Source organism: Amblyomma mixtum, chromosome 8, assembly GCF_055824585.1.
Source record: "Amblyomma mixtum isolate Tamu chromosome 8, ASM5582458v1, whole genome shotgun sequence".
Taxonomy (NCBI): domain Eukaryota; kingdom Metazoa; phylum Arthropoda; class Arachnida; order Ixodida; family Ixodidae; genus Amblyomma; species Amblyomma mixtum.
Genome location: NC_143019.1, coordinates 87815123 through 87841023, shown reverse-complemented (window position 1 = coordinate 87841023; position 25901 = coordinate 87815123). Strand labels below are relative to the sequence as shown.

Below are 25901 nucleotides of genomic sequence, written 5' to 3'. Positions count from 1 at the left end.
GTGTGCACAACTGCGCTAACGAGAATACTGGGCACACATCTAAAAATTCACGACTTTGAGGCGAGAACGGGGATATTAAAGGGGAGTTGGTATTCCATGTTATGTTCCAAAAACTGAAATCGCCAAATAAAAATGGCTGTGGCTTAGCTTGGTTAAGCCCTTGCGAAAGCAAAATCCGTAGTTAGATTTCTTTCATGCGCACAGATAGACGACACAATAAGACAAGGTAGACAGGACGGAGCGCAATGAGGGCCTGTCTACCTTGTCTTATTGTGTCGTCTATCTGTGCGCATAAAAGAAATCTAAGTATGAACCAACTAGCCCCACAACGCATACTACTCAATATCCGTAGCTACGCCATGGTTCAGCTGGTAGTGTAGCTGGTGGTTTTGCATCGGTTATACAATCAAATCCAATGCAATCTAATCTAATCTTATCTTACCTTACCTAATCCAATCCATGTTTTCACTGTCGCCACCACCAATCAGCTAGTTTTTTGTGAGCGCAAGTCAGTGCAATAAATAATTCGTTTCAGCACCACCACGGTCTGCTAGCCCATTATTGACAGTGCTCAGTCTCCATCGCGTGACAATATTAATGGTTGGTTGGTTGGTTTATGGGGTTTAACGTCCCAAAGCGACTAAGGCTATGAGAGACGCCGTAGTGGAGGGCTCCGGAAATTTCGGCCACCTGGGGTTCTTTAACGTGCACTGACATCGCACAGTACACGAGCCTCTAGAATTTCTCCTCCAAAGAAATTCAGCCGCCGCGGCCGGGATCGAACCCACGTCTTTCCAATATTAATGTTACTGGTGGTAAAATCTGCATGCATGACAAAAGGAGAGGACACAGATTAGACTCGTTGTTGTAAATATTTATTCACACATTTGCAAGTTGTCGTCAAAAATCACCTTATTTGCAACATGCAGGATGCTGAATTTACCTAAACCAAGGAGACAAATGCTACATAGAACACACTTAAAAAAAAAACATGTGTACACAAGTGTGCAATGGTGCGCATAAAGCTTTAAATGTTAAATCAGGTGCGCTCTGCATAAACACAGAACAAAATATAGTGGCCCGAGCATTCATACCAACACGAGTTTAATTATAGGGTGTACCTAGCGGAGTCTTCCAGTGTGTAGCAATCAGTAATTGATGTCATTGAAGTACTGGCAGAGATACCAGCACCTTCGTTAACCAATTACTTCACAGTCATTACACATCTACAGAAAGGAAACCGTTGAAAACAGCTGGCAAATAGCTGGTTGGTTTTAGTGCCCCAGATATTTTCACATATTCTACCACCCGAATAGGTGCTCGGCAAATCAAGCAATGAAGGAATATCATCTGTTTGATAAAAATACAGCAATAGTAAGTATATCAGTATAAGGATTCAGGAAAAACCTGAAAATGCCAGAAAGGTAATGCCACTAGAATCCTAATGATAAGTAAATTGAACCAAAGCCGTTGCTAAGAATTCAATGCAATCTGCAAATATCCACCTTTTTCAGATGCGGTCATTTGGTAAAAGCCAACTGGCATTTATTGACACGGCTTATGCACATCACATACAATATGACAATACATGGCACCTAGTTGAGTGTGCGTGTTTTCTTCACTATGCTCTCATCTTGTCTGCACTGTGAAAGTCGGGCCTAAAAATAACTTAGGCCAGTGTATAACTTTCAATTTACTGAGATTTGTTGAACTAAATTCATCTGTCTAAAATCAATTTTACCTGCATGACGCATTTTGAAATCAACAGCACTGCTTAAAAAAATAAAAATACTTTGAATCGTTTTAAAGCAATAACGTCCTTTAATTATTGCAAATAACAACGCTCACTCCTATTACAGGTTTCTGGCAACTATTGCCAACGAAGTGCTGTGCTGAAGGAAAAAAATACTGATCTCTTTTGCGAGAAGCAAAATGCAAATAAAAGCAAGGCCATGAGAACTGTTGCATCATAAATGGAACACATCATCCACTTGAAAAAGCCAAAGCCAGATCCATAGCATATTAAACAACATAGACCTAAATGCTATGCACAGAATATCCTAATGACTTTGGCCGCCGCGGTGGCTCAGTGGCTATGGTGCTCGGCTGCTGACCCAAAAGACGCGGGTTCGATTCCGGCCGCGGCGGCTGGAATTTCTTTGGAGGAGAAATTCTAGAGGCCCGTGTACTGTGCGATGTCAGTGCACGTTAAAGAACCCCAGGTGGTCGAAATTTCCGGAGCCCTCCACTACGGCGTCTCTCATAGCCTTAGTCGCTTTAAGGACGTTAAACCCCATAAACCAACCAACCTAATGACTTTGAAAAGAATTGGCTTCCCAAATCAGGAAGTTTTTGCACATGCAGCAACACGGAGTGCACAGACAAACTTGTTCCTTCAAAGGGCTTGTACTGGGCACTTTGCACGAAAATATATATCGTTTATTTGAAAATGTATACTGTTTATTTCGATTTTGTTACGAGGCTGGACCTAGCAATGACTATTACTGTGTGGTACTAACAGCCCAGGGAGAAAATGCACTGGCCATCAGTAAATTCTACAACTTGCATGTAGCAAAATTTACAGAGGGCCCATACATATATTAAAGATATATTTACTACTTGTTGCATTCATAACATGCAATATATAAGTAGGAATGTTTGCGTATAAAAATATATGTTTGAAACGCACACCTTCATCAGTGGAATTCATATCGTGGAATAGTACAAAGCAAGGGATCTTCCCGTGCAGCACATGGTCTGCGGGCACCACACTCCATCAGGCTGCTGGGTAGCCGATGCCAACACTGTGTCCAATGTGCTCATCCATGGCGAGAGCCTTGACAAGGCTCTCGGCCAGGTCGAACTTGGAGATGATTCTGCCGACGGGGGCATCGTTCACCATTTTGTAGCCACCACGTGCTGGCTCATCTGTCAAATAAAATGTTATACATAAATTGCGTGCAAAAGACCAATCTTAACTGGGTGAGAATGGTTAGTGTTGCAAAGCATGGTCTCGAAAACGTTTATTCTCAAGGTGTGTTTTGTGAACTGTGTGAAAGTGAAACGTCTGCAGCCTACGTTTAATTAAAGCCACCTGAACCAGTACTAAACGCTAGCTTGAAACGCTAGCTACTAAACGCTAGCTTGAAACACAAAGCCAGCACATGTGGCTCGTGCCTGAACTGTAAAAAATTTTCCTGCCACTAGCAGCAAACTTCAGCTCTGAAAACTCTTCACGTCATTATCACTGGAACTTTAAATGGAGAAGTGATGGAGAAGTGATGGAGAAGACCCAGCTGAAACACACGAGGAAATGACTGTATTACCAGTTCCAGGATGCCTACAGAAAGAAATTAAGCAAGAAATGGACAACTTATTATCTTGTTAGACTTTTACCTGCATTATATTTTTCCTTGTCCACAAACCACAACATACCGTAGAAACCGGAATACAGGTCAACCCCCCCCCCCCCCCACTAACCAATTCTAAAAATGAAAAAAATCTTTTCCAACGGCAAAAGTACCAAAAGACACCCTTACCTTGAAACAAATGCGACTCAACCAGCTGCACAATGGTAACAGTATTTATTTTCATTTAGATGCTGCTCGTATGTGCTTGTCAGCGCCTTATTAATGGCGCTGAGTGGCAAAACAAGCGAGATACGCACATGTGTACACATGCGCTTACTCTCGCTTCTTTTGCCACTCTGAGATAAGGTGCTGACAAACACGTGAGGCAGTGGTTACGCGATACTGTTAAAAGAATTGGCTGGGTGTACAGTACAGAGAAGGGCACGAAGTGTCTGTTATCTGTTACGGGCACGAGTTATCTGAGTCTTCCGAACTCGAGTTGGATGACAATTGCTTCTAGCTGCCCACGTCTCATAGATCTGTGCCGTCTAGCGCATTGCTTAAGCGGCATTTTCTAAAAGACTTGCGCACCATCTCTGCGGGGAGAGATTTCCATGCCGACAACACCCATCCACAAACTAAATTAACTTTGTGACAACGGAAACGCAAACTGACGGTATAGAGGCTAGACGATTCGACTAGTGTCGTGAGCAGGCGCCCTCGCCAGGCGCCCTCGCCAGCCGCCGCGCCGAAACCTCTTTCGATGCTAGCGTAGGTGGCGCTGTTCGCGGCAGGCGAGCCAAGAAGGCCGATGACGCCGCCGCAGCTCCTCGTGTCGCTCGTCGAGTAAAAGGCCTCTTTCTCGTGTGTTTCCGCTTAGCTCACTTCGCTCCTTACTGCCTGGAATGTTTGTGCGCAGCGATTCAACAATGACAACGCATTTCATAAAATGCGTGTCTAGCCTTCCAGCAGTTCAGTGATGATGTTTTGAAAGGACTTCTTTATTTTACAAGATCTAGACAAAATTTTCAGTACTACTGAGCCAACAGAACGATTTGTGAAACTCATAGAACTCTTGATATTTGTCATGACATCAAGGATGCCCTCCAAAGGGCTTCGCTCAGAGTCAGCAAAGTGCGAGCTTTCTAGAAGAATTTCTAGCCTTTTTGAATGAAGAGGAACGGTACGCCGCTCAGCACGGCGATGGATTTCTCAGTGCAGGGACTGCCCTCGGACTTCGTGTGACGCTGAAAAGCACACTGTCACTTGTGTATTATGTCACGCAGCATGACTATAAGATACAAATATCTCCTGACAGCCAATTTGAGCCAATACAAATTGGAGGATTTATTTGGAATTGTAAGACAATCATTGTAAGACAATCATGACCACCTCTCTCCAGAACAGTTCTTGCATATAGTAAATAACCTTGTCTTCTACAACTTGGCAAAGTCGCCAAGGCACGTAAATTTACCAGCTGAGGTTGTGAGTTCTCTTCTGCAGCCCTGTGATGCAAGGAAAAAAAATTACCGACGATTACGTTACTTCCTAATGCGAAATTTGAGCGCAGCAAATAAGCTGTTTCACCTTTTCGATAGATTGAGGCAAAGAAATCGAGCAACACATGTATGCGCTATCACAGAATTTTTTTTTATTTTTCACACGTATTCCTTTAACAAAGACTCCACTAACAGTTCTTGACAGTCATGAAGGAAGCTTTGTGGTCGGAGAAATAGACTGATATATGTTCGACTTGGTACACCAATGCTTGATTCTCAAAGACGAGATCTATACAAGTGCCTCGCGAGGTTGTCACAGCCGTGGGACGCGTTACGAGCGAGAGGAACGGGATGTTCTCCCGCATAAGTGTTAGGAAATTGCTGTTTGTCTTTATGTCAACATTAAAGTCCCCCACTACTAACATCGGTGTGGATCGATGGACGGTTAATGCGAGTTGCAGGAAGTGCACGACGTCTTTCGTGAGTGCGGTAGGGGCGAAGTAGGCAGCTACTACCAGCAAGCCGTTGGGCAACTTTGCGGCGCACAGTTCGCCAACTTCATGTGACGTGCCAAACAACGCCGCCGATGCCGACACAAACAAAAATTAGGAGTCACTTTGGCGACTAAAGTGGTGCAAGGCGAAAGCCTTAGTACAGCATTCTGTCACGAATGTGGTTGTGAATGATGAATCAAGTGCTGCCAGCGAATGACGCGTCCATTGGCTGTCTGCGTGTGTTACTGATGTGTGGTTAACATGTTAAGCTTCGCCTGTAAGAGTGGAACGCGACAGCGTCTTGCGACGCTGCCAGGGAGTCCACAGAACGCCATCGCCAATTCGGCTGTACGCCTTGCTGGACGGTAAATTTATTTTTTGAGGAAAGGAAATGTATCTCTCTCGCATATCTGGGTGGACACCTGCACCTCGCCGTAAGGGAAAGGGGGAAGATGGGAGTGAACGAAGACGCCGTATTAGCTAGACGCGCCTTTGTTCATTCCAAACCATTCAGCTGGCATTACGGAGTGGCTAGCGTGCTCGTATCGCACTCCGGAGACCCTGGTTCGATTCCCCAACTCGACCAATTTCGTTCTCGGTTTTATTGATTTATGCGGTCTAACTAGAAAGGTTAATTAGGCTATTTCATATTTATATTATTGTATTTCTATCCATCTGTTCTGTCATTAACCTGTCAATTGTTGGAACTGTCTAGGATGTTCGACACAACGTATATGAAACGAGCAACGTTTTACTGAGTGGGGAAGTGCGTGGTGGTGGAGGGAACGCGGCTTCGTACTTATGTTTTTTTTCCAGCAGCGTCTCCTTCCGCGGACGCTGTTGTCGCTGCGGCGCTCGTCTTTCTTTTCTTTTCTTCTGACCTCTTCATTCTCCGCTATATTAATTAGGCTAATCGATTAATTAAGCAATTAACTAAACTCAGTCCAACTTAGTTGCAGCATCACTATACGACCCCTTTGATTGGTTGCATGGTTACTAGCCAAAGTACAATTGGCCCCATTTGAAATTCGCGCACTGTGACGTCACGAGCATTTCGACCAATTGAAAAGCGTGACATTGGGGGCGGAGCTGGTTACGAGGCCGACGACGACGCGAAACCCAGGAACGGACGCCAAAGAGCTGCGCTCTAAAAAGGCGGTACAGATAACAAGCCTAATCGATGATTTCTTGGGCGAGAGAAATCTCGCACATGCTTCAGCAGTGCTGCAAGAGCAGGACAACATGTTTACCATAAAGGCTGTGTAGAAAAGAAAAGCGACAGCCGACTCATTTTTGATATGTCGCTGGCTGCGTTGTCAGGAAATCCCTGTAAATATTCCCATGCCCCGCGCATGTGCATCTGCCTTGGCTATTTCGCCCCTACAGGCTGATAAAAATGAGAATGTCTCACTGACGAGGCGGCTGACCATGGAGGTTTGGTGAACGCTTCAAAGCGCATGGAAGTGCTAATAACTACACAAGAAAATGCATTCAGTGCCTTTTTTAGCAGAAACGAGCTGCATGCTGGTAGCATGATGTCTTTTTTACAGTTTCTACGTGGGCATGAACTCCAAGTTGGCTGCAGCGAGCACTGCCGCGCTCTTACAAGGGATCTGATTAAGTGATATCTATTGACGAGGTTGCATTTTTTTTTTACTAATTCAATGAGCAAAGACAAGGCGTTCAATCGCGAGAAGCAAAAGCTGCTCAAACTGAAGCGGTGCTAGTGAAACTGCGTCATTGAAATGTTCCTGTAAACAAACATCGCGTTGATGTTTTCTGGTTTGGTTTATTGGTTTATTGGGGTTTAACGTCCCAAAGCGATTCAGGCTATGAGAGACGCCGTAGTGAAGGGCTCCGGAGATTTCGACCACCTGGTGTTCTTTAACGTGCACTGACATCGCACAGTACGCAGGCCTCTAGAATTTCGCCTTCATCGAAATTCGGCGGCCGCGGCCGGGATCGAACCCGCGTCTTTCGGGTCAGCAGCCGAGCGCCGTAACCACTGCGCCACCGCGGCGGGGTGTTAATGAGTTCTGTTCCCTTATTTTATGTGATTACATTAATGTATTCGGGGCTGTAACGACCATCCGCGAGTGGTGCCTTCCACACGTGAGGCCGTAATTTCGCTCGGTCGTTATACGAGACAAGCTCAATCTCTTGGATGACGAGTCTTTCTTGTTTTTGCGTATGTAATGTTGTGCTCGTTCCTTTCTCTTCGTCGCTGTCTTGCTGCACACTTTTTTTTTGGCCAAACAAAGCATAAAAAAAGCCAAAATATAACTGCTCACGGCTTCAACAGTCTGTGTCCACCTGAAGCAGTAGCTTCGAAAGTGGTTTTCTGAGAATACCGCTGCTGACCTACGCCGCATGCACCGCAGAACATATGGACACTCGTATTATATTTTATGCTTTGGCCACACGAATATCGCAGCCGTTACAGCGAGATGCGCGCAGCGAAACGCGTTTCCCGGCATTGCTGCCGAGCGCGCGCACAACACACCTGCTAGCTGCAGCGCCCTCTGTGAGCCGTCATTGCAAATCATTTCCACTCCACTGGCGCGTTCACGACACTAGTCAAACCATGGAGGAAGGAAAACTAAGGAGAGGCCCTTCGTATTCCCAATGCATTGGCGAGAATGTGGCGGAAGTGACGTCAAAATTTAGGCTTAAAAAGTCGGGCCACTAGCAACGTTGTCGTTGTTGCTAAGAAAACTCGGGCCACTAGTAACGGCGTACGGCGCCGTTAGCGTCGTTGTTGCTATGGGCCCGAGTGTTTCTCGGTGGCGGTGGACGGGCTTTCGGCACGGTGTGTTCGGCCTTGCGTGTTGAAGACTACATGCCTGGCGTCGTGACATTACGCACGCATCTAAGATTGCTTTTAAATGCAGCAAAAAACCGCTCATTTGATATTTTGTTCGTCAAACTCGGTGTCGTTACGCGGAGCGATCGATGCATTGAAATGAATCTCGCGAAAAGGTGGCACTCCGGAACCGCGCTTCGACACGCGAAGAGGCGTTGATTGTTTTGATAAGCGAACTTTCGCACCTCACCAAACAGCACATAAACATGAAGCCGCTCTCGGCGATGCTGAGCTGCGTTTAGAAGGCCACACGGCGGGTGTACGGTAGCCAAAGAAGGATGGTGAGCTGAGCTATAAGCGGCGCGCAATGTCGTCTTTCTTCGCCTGGCGTAGGAAAAGGTTCACCGCACCTGTGCGCTGGTCTCTGTCTAGGTGCGTGTTTGCGGGGAGGGAAGTGTAGGAGTGTAGCGGCGAGCGGCGCGGTTTTTTTTTATACCTTTCTTTTACGAAGCGCTTGCGAACCGCGCGCGATCCCCGCCCCGTATAGCTGGGTGGAGAAAGAAGATAGTGAGGAGAGCCGAGCCAACTTCCGGTTGCGGGGCGGCTTCACAAAAAGTGACGTCAGGGCCTCTCCTTAGTTCTTTCCTTCCTCCATGAGTCAAACCTTCTAGCGCTGCTGCTGATGTCGATGGTGATGGAGGCTGTTGACTTCAGCCGCCCATTGTTGCAAGACTTGTGTAGTTTTTCCGCCAATGACCGGTATATAAAACGGGGGGGGGGGGGGGGGCGACTTTTTGCCATGGTTTTTTTAGAAAAAATTCTACCTATATTCCGGTTTTTACGGTAACTTTTGGCCAGTAGTCCAACAAGTGTTTATGATCTTTGTGAGCATAAGGCAATGCGGAATTGCCAAAGCGAAATAATTACGTGAACAGAAATTAATGAATCCATCTCTGCATGACTGCACCATACTGCGATGGGCGGGGAACAAAGATACGAACACTACTGAGAAAGGCGAACCTGCAAATTGTGGTGGGAAGATGGCGACCCATTCACGGTCGCAGGCCTTCAGCGCTTCATACATGCGCTCGTGGTCCTCAGTCAGCGGTATGTACTTTGATGGCACCTTGGCACGCTCCCAGAACAGGAACGCTGCATGCACGTGGGTCGCAAGGGAGGTTTAGAGCAACAAGTACCAGACAGAGGTACCAGGTAGTGCAAGAGAAGTGCCCAGTGAAGACCTCTTTGCAAAGCCTTGAAATTAAGTACACAGAGCAGGAGTAAATAAACAAAGTACAGGTGCAAAACAGCACTTGGAAACATGTTTCTCATGTCACATGTACATGCTAACATCTAGCCTAAAACAGGTGAATACATAGAAGATACAAAAGGTGAAAACTATCTGTGCCAATGGGCTATACTCAACAAGCAGCTAATATGCGACAGCTGTAGCAGCCATACATAGGCAGCTTTTAATCACTGCAGTCAGATAATTACGACTGTTTCACGAAATAGAAATGGCAGGAACTGTGTCCCAGCCTACACTGCCGCAAATTGTGCACCGCACCATCCAAGAACACAGCATATGAAGACTGCAGACAAGAGTAGTACTATGTAAAGCACACAAACTTCAGCACTGAATTACAAAATTCTGAGTAAAGAAACTATGCCAGTGTAGTGGACCGTTGGCATTGGCAGTTTGGATCGTGCTGAGAAGTAGTGGGCAGTTTTGCACCTCAATGGCTGCTGCCACTGGCAGTCATTCTTTTCCACCGGTAAGAGCAAATAAGTGTGAAAGACTGATTCTACAAGTTTCACACTGGAATGCTGGTGTCGCAGAGGCTGCCAGCTGATGAATTACTTTACTACACACTGAATGGCAGCCCTGGATGAAAGCGCCTCTACTATTTTTCGCAGTTGCTGATATCTGGTAGTAGTCTTTTGTTCCCACAGGAGAGCATTTCAGAGCACACAAAAATCGGTGTAGCTAAATATGCCACGCCATGTGCACTAAAAATAGTATCGGATAGAGAACACCAGGAAGACAGTGCAGTAGGTCTCAGCATTTTATTCAGTGCGGGCACATTTAACACCAAACAGCACTGCACGTCCAATAGCAAATCTACCACACTAGTGACACTGCTGGGAGCATATTGGTCTCCTCATAAAATTTGTGCAACGTGTCTGCATGCTATATTTCATGAACAAACTGGGACACCAGCAGAGCCATGGCTTCGTTGCATGAGAGATGTCTTCAAGAGATCAGAATAACCCCTTTAGGTGCCAGTTATTATCCAAAAGGGAAGCGTGTTGAAATATTCAGGCTTTTTTTTTGAGCAGCATGCCCAGGTTGCATACAAACAACTTTCCATTCTTCCAGATACTTAGCAGTTTCCGTCAAAACCTCGTATCTCCACATCTTGACTCAACACTGTTTATAGGATCTCAAATGTAGTGCTTTCAACTCATTCCTGTCAAAGAACTCAGCAAATTTTAAGCACTGAACACACTAGAGTTGTACCACAGATATTGTATAACACAAAGGTATTCATCTCAAAACTGATATTTTGCATCCATGTTGTGCCCTCTCCTTCCCACTCCCTTCACTGTTTGAGTTGAAATGGTTCTATGCAAGATTTTTACAGGACTAATTATTTGGAGACACTGCACCTAGTACATGAAGATTTTACAGTGTTAGGTAGCATGAACAAATACCATACATGCAGTGCTTCGAGGGGATATATGCATCAACCATAGCAGTAAATGCACTCAGAAAAGTAAGAAACATGACTTTATACCACATTCAACTCTTTTGTTAAGTGTGAAATACCAGGCTGTAAAAGATGCAGCATGAAGAATGGATGCTTCAAAAACAAGCAGTGCACTAAATGTTGTGCATGTTTTAATGGGGTAGCACCGCAATGATATAACATTAGCAGAACTCAAATGTATGCAGCAGTGCAACCTAATTATAAGGGCGAAGTAACATACCTAGCGATGAGAGTTGAGGTCAAGCAGGGTTTCATAAGCTGTGGCAGTTTGTTCCCACATTTGCTACATGAGAGGTCACCGCAACTTGCCGCGACAAATGGTGCCATTGTTGCTCTGATGAAAACAGGCTGCCATGGATCCAGTGCTCCCAATGGTTGACTTTATTTCGACCAACCTTTCATGAAGCAGTTAAAAAACTTCATTCCAAACTGACCCTAACCCTCGGAGACCTCCGTGCAGGTGTTCTTACCTAGAGTTACACGCTTCTCACCAGAATTACTAGCCTTGCTGCCTACTCACCTTTACATTTCCCTTCAGTGCTAGCCAGGCATGATGGCTCAGTGGTTATGGCACTGGCTCCTGAGCTTGAGTTTATAAGTTTAATCCCTGCTGCAGCAGCCGCATTTTGACAGAGGTAAATAAAACATGTGCATGTATTCAAATTTCGCTGAAAGATGTAAGGAATTCCAGGTCGTTTAAATTAATCCAGAAGTCTCCGCTATACCAAGCCTTAAAGTTAGTTGCACAGCTTCTGTATGCAGAAATGCATGAACATGTCACCGTTGCCAACTCATAAAATCTCTTTCAAATGCATATCAAAGTCAAATTATAGTCACATTACAGATTACAATAAGCTAAACTGAAAGTTTTATGTAGTAGTGCTTCAGTCATTTGCTTTTGATGCGTAGTGGAGCTCTGCAACATAAAGTACAATGGTCTTGTTTACTCTGCACATGCTGAAATTGCCTACCCGATGTGAAGATCCATGCGAGTCCTACAGAACAATTGAACTTATCATTTCACAGCACTAGCCATCTATGTATTTCACTGGGGGCAGTTAAGCTTCGCACGGATAGCCGAGAAGTGAATGTACAGTCTTTAACTGTAGCGTGTCGGTGATCATCACAGTAGATAAAAAAAATTGGTGACTGTGATCACAGCTGTTCGTTCCGCAGCTGTTCATGTTAAGGTATACGAACTTGTCCGAGATACTGTCAATATACATGCTAATAATGCTTAAAATGAGAACGCCGGAAGTAGCTGTATTGTGGCATCCAACATAATTGAATAATTTTTTAGGAAGAATTTTTAGTTTGGTTTAGGTCTGCTTTACGTGGTTTACGGAGTTTACGTTCTGAAGCAACTCAGGCTATGAGGGACTTCGTAGTGAAAAGCTCCAGAAATTTTGACCACCTGAGGTTCTTTAGCATGCACTGACATCGCACAGCACACGGGCCTCTAGAATTTCGCCTCCATCGAAATTCGACCGCCGCGGCCGGGATCGAAGCCGCGTCTTTCTTGTCAGCAGCCGAGCACTGTAACCACTTAGCCACCATGGCGGGTGTCCTTTAAGAATGATTTCTCCCCATTGTACAAAACGATGTGCACAACAGGCCACCAGCCGCTTTCTCTCTCTCCCCCTTTATTTCCCCCCCCCCACCTGTGTTCGAATCACTAGGGACCTCCCTCCGATGGAGCCACACTTTAAAGGGGCCCAGAAACACAATCTTAGTTAACTGTTTTGCCTGTTGATTGCATACAGTGAGTTATAATGGTGCTATTAGCTCGGTAATACCGCGTATATTTAGTTTTTTAATATTTTAATGTCCTCCCAAAAACAACTTCATGGCTCTGATGGTGTCGCCACACGGTGGTGGGTTTTTAGCAGCGGATATGACATCACCTGGCGCGAGCTTGATGATCGGACAAACAGTAAATATACTGCAAATTGTGTGAGTAAATAGACACATTTTGCACCTGTCTGCGTTTTATATAGATCAACAAAAACAACTTGTTTGTCTTAGATAAAAGCCCTGAAAAACAAGTAAAATAAAAATAAACCACCAGGTGCGCTCTGGCATGGAAACGACGCTGCCAGTCTCAGCAAAAACGAGTTACGGAGCAGGCAACCATGGAGTACAAACTTCCGCGACGTGCTCTGGCTGGCTGTTTTGATTGGTTGCGCCAGGTGCCGTCATTGGGAGAGTGAAATAGGAGTGGGAAGCCCCGCCAAAATCGAGTTGAGGGCAGCGTTTTGTTTGCTTGTATTTTAAAATTTCTCCACTGAATAACTCCCGTTCCTGTGCATCGATTCCTGTAATTCTTTTTAAGTCAGCATCTGTGTGACATAAAGAACCCACCTGAAGTATAGCCGGTATCCCCCCAAGCTGTGTTTCGCAGCACCTTTAAGCATTGGCTACAGTAATAACCAAGCATGAACCTACTCATCAATGCTGAATTACATGCTACATAAGGTTTCCATTGTAAGCCAGCTCCATTGCGTTATATGCATAACATAGTTATCAAAAAATGTCAGTATGCTCAGTGGTGCATCAAAGTGTAATCTTTGTGCTAACACAACTGAGTCAACTTCTGACTCTACAACACACAGGCACTCAAGTGCGAGAAAGTGTTGATGACAGAACTTCTGTGCACTCCTGTGGCCCTCTGAGCGATGGAGTGTTGTTACAAAAAAAAAAGAGAGAGAGAGAGTCTTCAGAAAGCCAAGTGCTGCCAAGCCATTCACGTTTGTGTGAGTAGCACATGTTACCATTTCTTACTATCTTCATTCTCGCCTGGATTCACTGCTAGCTCCAAGCTACATTGCTGTTCTAGGTTTGAAGTTGAGAGCTGACAGTATGCAAGACAGAAAAAATGGTGCATATTAGACATGAATGAACAATACCATGCTGCACATATCATCACCTAATACCAGCTACAAACTTCATCTTGATGATCGAAAGCAGATAGCGAGATAAGTTGTGGCATGAAGTATCCATTATGGAATAGCACTGCATCTGAAAAAAATGGAGCACAAGTGGTGAAAAGTGATCACTGACTGACAGCTGGGCTTTGACATTCATCGACTGTTCACCTTCCATTATGTTCGCATCACTAAAACATGGTGCATTCCTGCATTCCACAATTCCTGATGAGTTTGATGAAGTTCTTGACTTACATGATATGCAGACAGAGATGCGCTTGACGCCATGGTCAGACATTGACTGCAGGATGTTCTTCAGCCCATCGGACATAGCTGTTGTTGGACCTGGAAGAAGTGTGGAAAGGGTATGAGGCTTCCCCTTCACGGTTACAAGAAGGAGCTGAGACAAGGGTTATCTGCAGAAACAGTATACTAATCCTTGGATCTGAATTAAGTAGTAAGCTCAAAAAATTATGCGAAAAGAATGAGCTAACCTATATCTTGCAAGCTTCACCTGAGTGATGCACACTGCAAAAATGAATACACTAATTCACTGTGTGCATGTACAAGCATCATGCAATGGTCATCCCTGAGATTGTAGAGGAGCAGCACTCATATACAACCTAACCTTGACTAATGCAGCGATGACCAATCACTATCGGTGACACTGTGCAGATGAGTTCAGCTGTAGCAAGAACCAAAAATTAGGGAAACAATGGCAAAAGAACGCAAATAAGCACTGTGCCTTATTCTACCCTTTTCTCATTGTAGGTATGTGTTTGGATGGGTGCACAACGCTACCCATAGGTTTTGCTGTCGTTTGGTCATTTGAAATGAGGTTTTACACAGCAGCACTTTTCCTGGGTAGAGACCGACTGCATGAGACTTTGTACAAAGAGATAATATTAGATTGTTAGAGACAATAGTGGTGCTTGACGACAAAACCTGTTGCATGGATTGTTTGTCCACTGTGTTTTACTGGATAATTCTGTTGACAGCACAAATGGCTGGCAGACTTAGGTAACGATAGTATCAAAAATCAGAGAATATGCAACCTAATACACTGAGTTAATGACATTAAGGTACGCTGGTTATTCTTTTTACTTACTACCTCAAATAGAGGACAAGAGTATTCTGCAGACCTACAGGCTCCAGCTATACAAAGCGACTTGCCCATCATACAAACGACATAATTCTGCTTGATATGAAGATGAAGACAGTGTGGTTGTGTACTCTGCCATGCTGACTAATGAATGCTTCAAATTATTACAACACAAATATACACAGTTTGAATAGTTCTCTCTCCATTCTTGGTTACCTTAGCTTGCTGGATAGCACAGAAAGAGGCTAGAAAAGCACGTACAATGGTCTCAAAAGTCAGTCGATTAGTTGGCCGAGCTTCATCAGAGTGCTCGCTGTTTTCTATATACTTTTTCAACAGTCTGCAGATTTTGCTATATTTTCCATTTATACAAGAACTTGCACAAGAAAGTTTGCTAACAGTGACCTTTTGTCTCCAATGATGGTGGTTTGGTTTATAGGAGTTTAGCATCCCAAAGCGACTCAGGCTATGAGGGACGCCGTAGTGAAGGGCTCCGGAAATTTCGACCACCTGGGGTTCATTAACATTCACTGACATCGCACAGCACACGAGCCTCTAGCATTTCGCCTCCACTAAAATCGACCACCAGGGCTGGAACTGAACTCACGGCTTGCGGATAAGCAGCCGAGAGCCATAACCATTGAGCCACTGTGGCAGCGTCTCCAGTGATGAATCATGGACACAGCTTGTGTTGCAAAAAGTGAAGTCTACTCATTTCACTTGACACAACCTCAGCCACAGAAACATGGGTTACAGCAAATGAAAGAATTTCGATGATGACTTGACCAGGGGCAGATTTATGTACTGCTTTTGGAGGAGGCGGTTGGCGGGGGTGGTTCCATTTGAACCATTTGTTTCTTTTACTTTTTAGGTAAAAAAAAACCGGCTTCAGTATGGGTTTTCCTGTGCTAAATTCCTCACTTAGGGAGGACTGCCTTGACAGCCCCATCCATTAAATCAACCCCCAGATTTGACTGCAAAAAGGCCGTTTGATCAAGCAGCGCCATGCCCAACGTGTTTCATCTATATGACGAGGTATCAAAGATTGATTTTCCCAAACATTTCATCTCAGGGGAACTCAGCAGTAGTACAGGGGAAAGCTTGAAACCACTGGAAAACCAGCAGGTACCCTGTGGCACTGGGGTTTGAAAACCCACACTTCTTTCTTTCAGGGTGGGTGCTCAAACCACTACACTCCGTTTCATACATAGCAGGCAACGCTGCCAAAGCTAGCGCAACTGTTCGCGCAGGCCAAGTCCGCGCGCAAAAAGTAGTTCGCCATAAAACCAAAGTGAACATATATATATTTCGTTGTGACAAATCTTACGTGCCGCGACTGGCACCTCCTGGACTTCTCTTTACCTCGTGCCGCATTTTCGTAATGCAACTCGTCAAGACTTCGAAAAGAAAAAGTACATGTGGCGGTATGGTACGCGGTTGGTAGGGCGAATCGCTTCTACTGAATCCGCGGCCCAAAAGTACTTCCGACTCTGTGAAAATTATGGCCAGAGAGCCCGCACACTGAGCACCTGACCGCTTCGACCATGATTTTCAATGCTACCATATCGTTTTATACTGCTCTTTATTTTCGTCAAAACACTGACCGGAGTTTTGAAAAGAACGAAGATACGTGGTGGAGTAATATGGCTTCCCAGATGCACTACTTCAGCAACCTCCACAGCGTTGCCAGCTGCTATGTGTGAAGCGGAGTATAGGCCACCGCTGCAGCCCAAATTAAAGTATTTCAGGGTCCGGCTGCGCAACGACTCAGTTCATTAGAGAAGAAGCAGAGCATTCATGTTTGCAGAGGGACGCACAGGGTCAACTGAGAGGGCGCACTTGCACAAGAATGTTGTGTCAACATAAATGCCTCCATGGGGACTCACCCATGTCATCCCTTGTGCCAAGGACCACCACGATTCCGTCCTGGCCCTGGACAGCCTTGTCGACATCTTCCTTCTTCAGCACGTCCCCCACAACCACGTGCTGGGCTGCGCTTTCCTTGGGAAGCCGAGAAGCATCTCGCACAAGGACCGTCACCTCGTAACCTGCAAGACGATTTTTGAATCAAAGACTCAGGCGAGAAGGACAAGTGCATCATTATATACAAACTGGATGAGAACCTCAATTCTGCAAGCAAGAAGACAATGCCCGAAAGTTCAAATCACTTGAGGAAGACTGTAGAAACGTGGGCTAATTTAATTGTGACAAATGTTGCATACGGTCTACGTTCAGTTGCTTTATCTCCTGCAAGACCCAGAACAAATTATGGTAAACAAACAACAGATTATCAAATTATAACATTGTGTAATGCCTATCAGTCTCTTATTCAGATTGCTTTAGAAAGTTATAGCGTGTCTGTACTTAAGAAAAAACCAAAGATTCTTTCCCGCCCCCGGTTAACTTTCAGCTAACTCTGCGGACTTAGTTTTTTTTGTGTTTGTATTGTCTTCGTTTTTTTTACCTGAATGTGCATATTATGAAATGTTTCGTTTACTGTTAATTGATACTTATTATTGTCTGTCATTAAATATCTTCTATTGTGATAATGTTGCTCATTGTTTGTTCTCCTTTGTCCATTCTTCCACCGTTCGCATTATGTGTTAATCGGGGAGTAGGCCTTTTCAGAAGGCGTGCTTGGTCTTCCACCTTTAGCCTCACCTCGAGAGCATATTGTACCGGCTGTTGCGTAAATCGGAGAAAATCGAAAAAAAATTCTCTCGGCCTAAATACACGTTTGTTCAGGCTCAACTTTAGCACAGAGGTTGCATTTGGTGGTCAGTTTTGTATTGTACTACATATAGATGGGCTACTTGCCTGATTCGGTCAGAATTATTTGGAAATCCCCATCGTCTGTGGCGGCGAAGAATAAAAACCGAAAGCCTTCGCAGCACTCGTACCCGTGGCTCCATCTCGCACCCACCGGAGAAACGAGCCTTCGACCGGGGTGGGTGGCGGCGGGTTGGAGTTGGACTCGCATAGCCAAGTCACGGGCATGGCCTACTGTTGATCGCTGTACGATCGCATTTTTCGGTGATGTCTTGCGCTGCTTCGCAGCAGAGAGCACCAAGCAAAGATAATTCGCTCACCAACCAAGCACAACTGGGTTTCTCCGGTGGGTACGAGATGGCGCCACGGGTACCATTGCTGCGAAGCATTTCGGTTTTGGTTCTCCGTCGCCGCAGACGATGGGAATTTCCAAATAATTGTGACCGAATCAGGCAAGTACCCCACGTAAATGAAGTATGAAACAAAACTGGCCACCAAATGCAACCTCTGTGCGAAATGTGATCCCGAACAAACGTGCGGTTAGGCCGAGAGAATTTTTTTTCGATTTTCTCTGATTTACGCAACACCCGATACATAATGTGTCCAAATAAACATCCAACTACTACAAAGTGCTGTCCACATTACTGCCTGAACAGGTTGCCCCATTCTGGAGTGATGATGTCAACAAAGCATAGTTTTTGATGGAAATAGCCTGGCTGTAATTGTGAGCACTACTGATTTTCAAACAGTAGTTCATGTGTGGTGTTTTACCTTTTTGTACTTTCTGATGCTTCTTGTATCAACACGAAGTCGACGACAATGAGTGCTGCAAGCAGGATTTGGTATTCGTGCTTGGACTGCCAATTTCCAGTGTCTTTAATAAATAGGCATTTAAATGACACATTTGGATGAGCTCCATTGTTATTTTTAGCTGAGCATGATCAACAGCGATCAAGAGAGCTTTATGAGAAAGATAGTCATACAGTGATAGCAGAAATGATAGGCGAATAGCCCATGTAGTGAAATTTTGATGCATATTAAAAAGTTGAATGTGATAAAGGTTTAGCCCTCTACTGTGGTATGACTACAAATATAGCTGCTGCACTGTGCCCTAAAATTTCACACATTCTCTTGCAATAGTAACGGGACCACTGCTGTAGTTTCATGAACTCGAACGCCAAAAATATCCATACCAAGCTGAGAGCACCCAGTTCTAGTACATACTGTTTTCGCAACTTACCTCTAAACTTGCTTCCTTATCTGTTTTTTCTCTTATGATGAGCAATAACTACGATCCCATTCAATGGTCAAGCCAGCTATGCAAATGTTACCTACAACTGCACACAAAATGCTAGCATAACTTGATGGTAAACATTTGTCATGCTAGGTAAAACACATTAAGGTAGAAGTGACCACAGGGTACCTCTTCAAGAAAGAGACCTGAATATTTGAGACTGCCTCACTGCTTCTTCAAAACTAATTAAAACTACCAGCAGTAATTGTGGCAGCCAGTCACGTGGCCCAGGCCACCTGTGTATGCAGTTGGCAGGACCCCGTTGGCGTGTCAATGTTTTCAGTGTAGCTTGAATGTGTCATAACTGTAGGGACGGCTCTTAAGTGCTAACCACATGAAATAACTCCCAATGGCACACCGCATAATGAGCTGAGGCCTGCTGACCCACTGTCACTCAGGTTCCGGGTTTGCAGAAATTTTTGCCCATCAGCCAAAAGTGGATCACGAGGCTAGCCAACAGCAGAAGGCATTGTGGGTAGCGGGTATGTTACTTCCAATGTAGTTTAAAAGCAAAGTCAGGTTTCGTAGCATGCTTTCGGCAAAGAAGCTGCCGATGCTCACCCACGTTATGCCCATGTATCTAAACAGTTCAGTGAAAGCTTGTCACAAGTTTTGGAACAGAGAATGATGTTCTAGTGTACATCTCTGTTATATTAGCCTCAGCATCTCAGACATGTAGTTAAGTGACACTATGCAGTGTTCCTTGTGTCCACGTTTTTTTTAATGCAATGCAATGCTTGTATTGTGCCTTGTGCTATTTAAAGTCTTACAAACAGTACTGGCGCAGTTATTCTCGTCTGACAATGTGAGGTGACTAAACACCAAAGCGGCCACAACCGAGCAACACTGCATTGCCGCCAAGTCTCGACACCTCATGCAGGTGCACCAGCAGCACATATGCGGTCTATAAAGTAGCAGCCATATAATATGACATTCCTTGTAATGAAGCGTACATTGGCAATAGCCGTCGCCATCATACGTCGCACCACTTTAGTGGTTGCTGATTTATAGCGGGTTCGTTTTAGTGTCGACTACCAGATCTTTGTAGAAACCTGTGCAATGACTACGGTTTGTTTTGAAGAAGAAGAAGAAGAAGAAGAAGAAGTTTATTCACATCACATTACATGATGCAGGAAGCCTGCAGAAAAAGCTGCCAGAAGCCAGCTTGACAGGGCCGCAGGCCCCCTTTCATTGGCAGTTGGCGGAATGTCGTAAAAAAAAAGTTTATACACAGCATATTTTATCACAACATGCAAAGAATAAAAAAAGTGAAAAAAAACAACATATTACAAGAAAAACGCTAAAACATATATACTGTTACCACATTTCAGTGTAACACGTACTCACATTTTTAATACATTCATGGCGAAATATTATAGACACAAAATCTCGTTTTACTTCGTTTTGAAAAGATCGCGCAGTGCTTTGAAAGTTATATTGTCGAGTTGGATATTTTTAGCTTGCAAACTGTTTAGTAATCGGGGTAACTTGTTTTGCAGCATTTGTAGACCGCATGTAGTTCTATTTGTGTTAACCTTCCATGGTTCAAAATGACGCGTCTGGTATGAAACTACATTATTCTCTAGCTGAGCTATGTTCTGAATAGTACAATTGTTACATTTAGTTTCTTGTTTGAACAACTTGCAAAGCCGGTAGTCATAGGATTTTGTTACTGGAATTACATTGTATTTTTTAAATAATTCATGTGTGTGGTAGTGCATTGGTACGTTTTCGACAGCTCTTAAAAACTTTTTTTGGAGAATGAGCACTCTGTCTATATTAGAGTTAGTAGTCGATGCCCATACCAAGTGACAATAATTAAGTCTAGGGGAGAAAAGACCATTATAAATCAGCATCAGAATGTGGCGAGGGAATGCATGGCGATTTCGCGAAACAATGCCTACTATTTGTGATAGTTTTTTTGTAATATAGTCTATGTGGGCATCCCATGACATTGTGTTTTGAAAAATGACACCCAGAGTTTTAAAACTAGACACAATCTCTACAGGAGTTGACCGTAGTGTAATTGTGTTTTGTGTGTCTATGTTTTTGTTCTTAGTATGATACAAAACTGCTTTAGTTTTATCAGCATTAATCTTCAAGCTATTTTTTTGGGTCCATTCATCAAGCTTAGCAAGCGCTACATTTGCTGCAGCTATTAGGTGATCACTTGATTCTCCTGTGAAAAACACGCTTGTATCATCCGCATAATTCACAAAAGTAGCGGATGGAGCGATACCGTAAACATCGTTCACGTACAAATTGAACAAAAAGGGGCCCAGGATGCTGCCTTGCGGCACACCCTGGGAAACATGAAATGCATCTGATAAAGAATCACCAATGGCTACAATTTGGGTACGATGTTTAAGGTAGGATTTCATAAGAACACCGGCCTTTCCGCGAATGCCATAATGTTCTAACTTCCTAATAAGTATTGCGTGGCTGGTAGTGTCGAATGCTTTCGAGAAGTCAACGTAAAGGCCCAAGACTAGCTTACCTTTCTCCAAACCACTTAAAATGTGTTCTTTCTGCATTCAGCTTTGCCGATATAAAAATGACATCCGCAAATGCAAAGTCTTTATGACAAGTTTTTATGCTGTTGATCAAAAGTACGCACAAAAATTCCGATAAACCAACTCTTGGACTTCTTTTCGGGGATAATCGTTTGAAAGTGGCAATGAGTGATTGCACAGACTGTAAAGGGTGGTAGTTTGTGGTAAGCAAATGAAGAGGAAATGATGTATTTACTACAGCCTACTGAAGCCCTAGCTTGCACTAGGGTGGAGACACCAAATTTTGAGGCTATGGGATTCCTCTGTATGCAAGCGCACTCACAGCCAGGTGTTGGACACCGCAAACGTTTAAAAAAATATTTTAATTCGATTCCATAGATTACCTAATTGCTCACTCTCATGATCTATACCCATCGCTAGCGCAATCAGCGCTGATGTCACTAGGCTAATAGAGTAACCAACGTTTTAGTGGCGTCATACCAAAATACAGTGACGTACGATGAGCGCGGCACAGCCGCAGCCACGAGTGACGAGCCACGCGAGTGCAGTACACGCACCAGCGAGCCACATTTGCTGCGAACAGCCACTCGCTCGGTTAGTTTTTGTGAACGTATTGCCGAACTAGCCATGCTTATTGGAATTTAGCAAAGTGCTTGACATCCTCAAGCGATGCCCAAAACTTTGTGGGCCCACATGACCAGGCAAAGTAGTTGAGCATCCTAGAAAGTGACGTCACTGTCCAACTTGGCGTTCTGAAACCGAAAATCATTCACCTAAAAACACTACATGAAATTATTCACTGTGAATACATGAATCTTCGAGTGTGTATCATGCTTCCCAGAGCAATACGAAATGTTTGAAACAAATAACGCGCCAACCACAAATTTGGTGTCTCCACCCCTTTAAGAAGACTACTTGCTGCTGTCTTGGTACAGGCATGTGTCAGCATCGCACTAAGAAAAACAGGCACGATACGTGCGTAGCTGTAGCAAACACAACATGTACACCTTTTATTCACCGCACAACCGCCGCTCGTTCAAAGGTTTGAATCCACTGGGCCGCACTTCACCCTCCAATGTAGTTTGGTTTCCTCTTCTGCTTGAAAGCGGTGAGACCCTGCACCCTGTCCTTAGACTGCGTCACCTGCACGTAGTACGCCCTCTCGTAGTCCAAGCCATTCCTGAGGGGCACGTCCATGCCCTTGTTGATGGCCAGGTTGGCCATTCTCAGGGCAATCGACCCCTGCGGCCTGATCTCCTCAGCTAACTTCAGCGCCCTCTGGAAGGCGCCGTCACCCTCCTTGTTCTGTTCGTCCACGTAGTTGACCAGACCGATCTCTTCGGCTTTCTCGCCGTCCAGGACCCTGCCGGTGAAGACGAGCTCCTTGGCCTTGGCCCTGCCAACGACGCGGGGCAGCCTTTGGGTTCCTCCTGCGCGCAGAATGATGGCCAGGGCGGTTTCGACCAGACCCATCTTGGCCGAGTTGGAGGCCACTCTCAAGTCGCAAGCGAGGGCGAACTCGAGACCACCCCCTAACGATGGTGGGCACCGGAATGTCGTCCAAGGCGACGGTGGCGCCCCGGAGGCGGGCTACGAAAGGCCCTACTTCACGCACAGGCATGGCTGCACGCTCATTGAGGTCGGCGCCCGCGCAGAAGACGCCCGGCACCAGGCTGCGCACGATGAGGGCCCGAAGGGAGTCGTCGTACTTGAGGCAGTCGAGGGTGGCTTCGAGCTGCTTGAGGAAGACACGGCCGATGGCGTTCTTGGCGCGAGGCCGGTTGAAACCGAGCACGGCGATGCCGGCGTGGTCGCCGCTCAGCTTCTCGACGACGATCTCGTCCGCAGACGTGGGGAAGGTCGCGGACGAGGCGGCCGGTTCTTGTTGCGAGAGGTAGCGGCGCCCGCTGTGGCAGCTGGCACGGAGAGACGGCGCACGGAGCAGCGTCCGGACCTTCCTCCATGGTCCGGCCGAAGAGCGCCGACATCGACACCATGGTTCAGTGAGGGGCAGTGCGCGAGCCGATGGCACGAGTCTGTCTTTCCGAGAATGCAGGTACGCAGCGACCACGCGCAGGAACTGTCGATCTCCGCGACCTTTGCTCTCGCGACGACAGATAAAATGCGCTCTCCACTGTGCACGCCGCTGCTGCTGCCGCCACCGGAAACGGGTGGCAGCGAAAGTCAATAAACTACAAGTTGTCACACTTCTCACTTCTCTCCGGCTCTCTCTCTCTCTCACGCTCTCGAAAAAAAAAGAGGAGGGAGCAGTACTGCCAGTAAAGTAGTCTCTCTCTGATGGTTGTAGGGAGTTGAAAAATCAAAATTTTGAACTGTGGCAAGTTTGGCCTACCAACTCGAAATATATTTCTAAAGTCGCTGCCGTTAAAGGAAAATTTATATGAGCTAGCATAGCCTCCGAGATAGCACATATAAACTCGATGGTCTGAGTATTTACATATCAATGAAGCATTTATCAAAAATAAAGACAAAGTACGCGGCTTTCGTATCTTATATTAGCTCGACATAAAGCAACGTTGAAATAAACAGAGTTCAAGTACTATGGCATGTACGGATTGTTGAGAGCCGCAGCGCCGCCACACTATACAGCCATGCACTACTTGATAAAGTATAAAGTTGCCTCGCTATACACACTACGCCTCCACGAACAGCGCAAATACTCGCGCAAAAGCGCGGGCGGAAAAGAAATAGAGAAATGGAAACTAGGAAACTGCGTCGAGTGCGTGCCGTCCGCAGCCGACATCCACGGTCTCCGACGGACGGGTAGTAAGACCTCCAAACACGCTCCACAGAGTAGAGGTAGTACAACTGCAAGCTGCGGTATCTACAACTCGCCGCGCAGTTTGTCGCGCTCGCACAGGCCGCATGTTTTCCCATCTTGTCACTTCTTGCGCTTTATCTATTTTTATTCTTTTTACAAAGTGCGTAATGGACGTGCCGGCCGAAATATGCGCGACCTTCGGCCTAGGTACAGGTGGTCGAGAGATGAATCATAAAAACCAATCGGTTGGACAGAGGCGTCTAGAATCGCGGTTAAAACGTATATGATAATAAAAACATCCAACGTCTCCTACACTTAAGATCAAACACGTGCACTGTTCACGCTGTACGGTTATTCTGGGCATGCCATAAACGCCGATCGCACTTAAGAACTATAACAGTACAAAAGTCCAACAATGAAGCTCCTATAGCATCAACGCGGTCTGAACATACGGCTGGCGCCATCTAATCACAAGAAATCGTCAGCGCATATATTTTCTTCTCAAGCAGCTACAGCTTCTGATATATCAAATGAAAAGGAAACACTTCGCTTCCGCAGGCTATCATCAGTAAAAAAACGCGCCGTGTTCAGAAATCAAAACTTGTGTCGTGATCGATAGTTCGGCCCATTGGGGCGCTTTTCTCTGACCCAGCGTTGAGTGGTCGCGTTGTTAAAGTCACACCTCAGAGTTAGCCAGCTTACCTTGTTTCAACGCGTAGTCCAGAACTACTTGGCCCGTAAAACCAGTCGATCCGAACAACGCTATCTTCTTGATGGTGGGAGCCATTTTACACGCCTACTTTCGCTCCGATTCCAGACCCTTCTGCTGCAGACGATACTAAGTGGTCACGTGGCTTACCTTAGAAATTAAGATTTGCATACTTAAGCTAAAACAGTACACAATATTGTAACAATCTAAAATACTTGCGAAAGTTCTTTTATTAAGTTTTGTAAAACATTTTTATTTGCAATATATAAAGAATTTTGCTGATTTGCATCTTGGATACGAGATGGCGGCACACTCGCACTAGTCGCCAGGCGAAACGGTTTTGTTTTTGTTTCGAAAGGGGAGGAGGCACGAGGAGAAAAACATGGAGGAAGAAAAAACTAGGAGGGAGTACGACGTCACAATCTTGAAGCCTAGTCATAAAAAATATAATGGAAAGCATCATGGGAAATAGGCCCTCACGTGACAAGGCAGCAGTAGCTCTTAGCCGGATTTCGGTTTCGGTTTCGCTCTCTCGCTCTACGAGCAACTGCGCGACCATCTGCTTGTGTTCACTGACGGCTCCGTGGTGAGCGCAAACTGCTCGCTCTCCGCAGCGGCCACCACCCCCGAGCGACGCGTGCGATGACTGCGGCGCAGTGGAGACCACATGCTCCTTCGCTGTGCCGCTTCTGCAGTGCCGCGTCGCGAGATGCTCGCGGCCTACAGGGCGCTGGGAATCATACCGGACAGTCTCGAAGCGCTCCTGAGGCCGCGCGGCAGTGCGCGCGCACCCGTGACAGAACAATGGTGAGCCCATGGAGGAAAAAAAACTGAGGGAGCGGCCGGCGACAGCCTTGAAGCCTAGTCTTAACAAGTAAAGATATAGTAAAA

The 25901-nt window shown here is 45.5% G+C and overlaps 1 protein-coding gene and 1 pseudogene across 1 annotated transcript; both read right to left on the bottom strand.

Moving 5' to 3' along the window:
* Nucleotides 1-858: 858 nt before the first annotated feature.
* Nucleotides 859-25121, bottom strand: LOC149333396 (flavin reductase (NADPH)-like). The gene is made up of 6 exons (XM_089558644.1): nucleotides 25004-25121; nucleotides 16830-16991; nucleotides 14097-14186; nucleotides 9167-9298; nucleotides 2310-2928; nucleotides 859-2060 (listed from the first exon to the last, which is right to left on the bottom strand). Exons 1-5 carry the CDS (start codon nucleotides 25086-25088, stop codon nucleotides 2777-2779), a joined length of 621 nt encoding a protein of 206 aa, XP_089414770.1. The 5' UTR covers nucleotides 25089-25121; the 3' UTR covers nucleotides 859-2060; nucleotides 2310-2776.
* LOC149333397 (methylglutaconyl-CoA hydratase, mitochondrial pseudogene) lies at nucleotides 22585-23628 on the bottom strand (annotated as a pseudogene).
* Nucleotides 25122-25901: the final 780 nt, after the last annotated feature.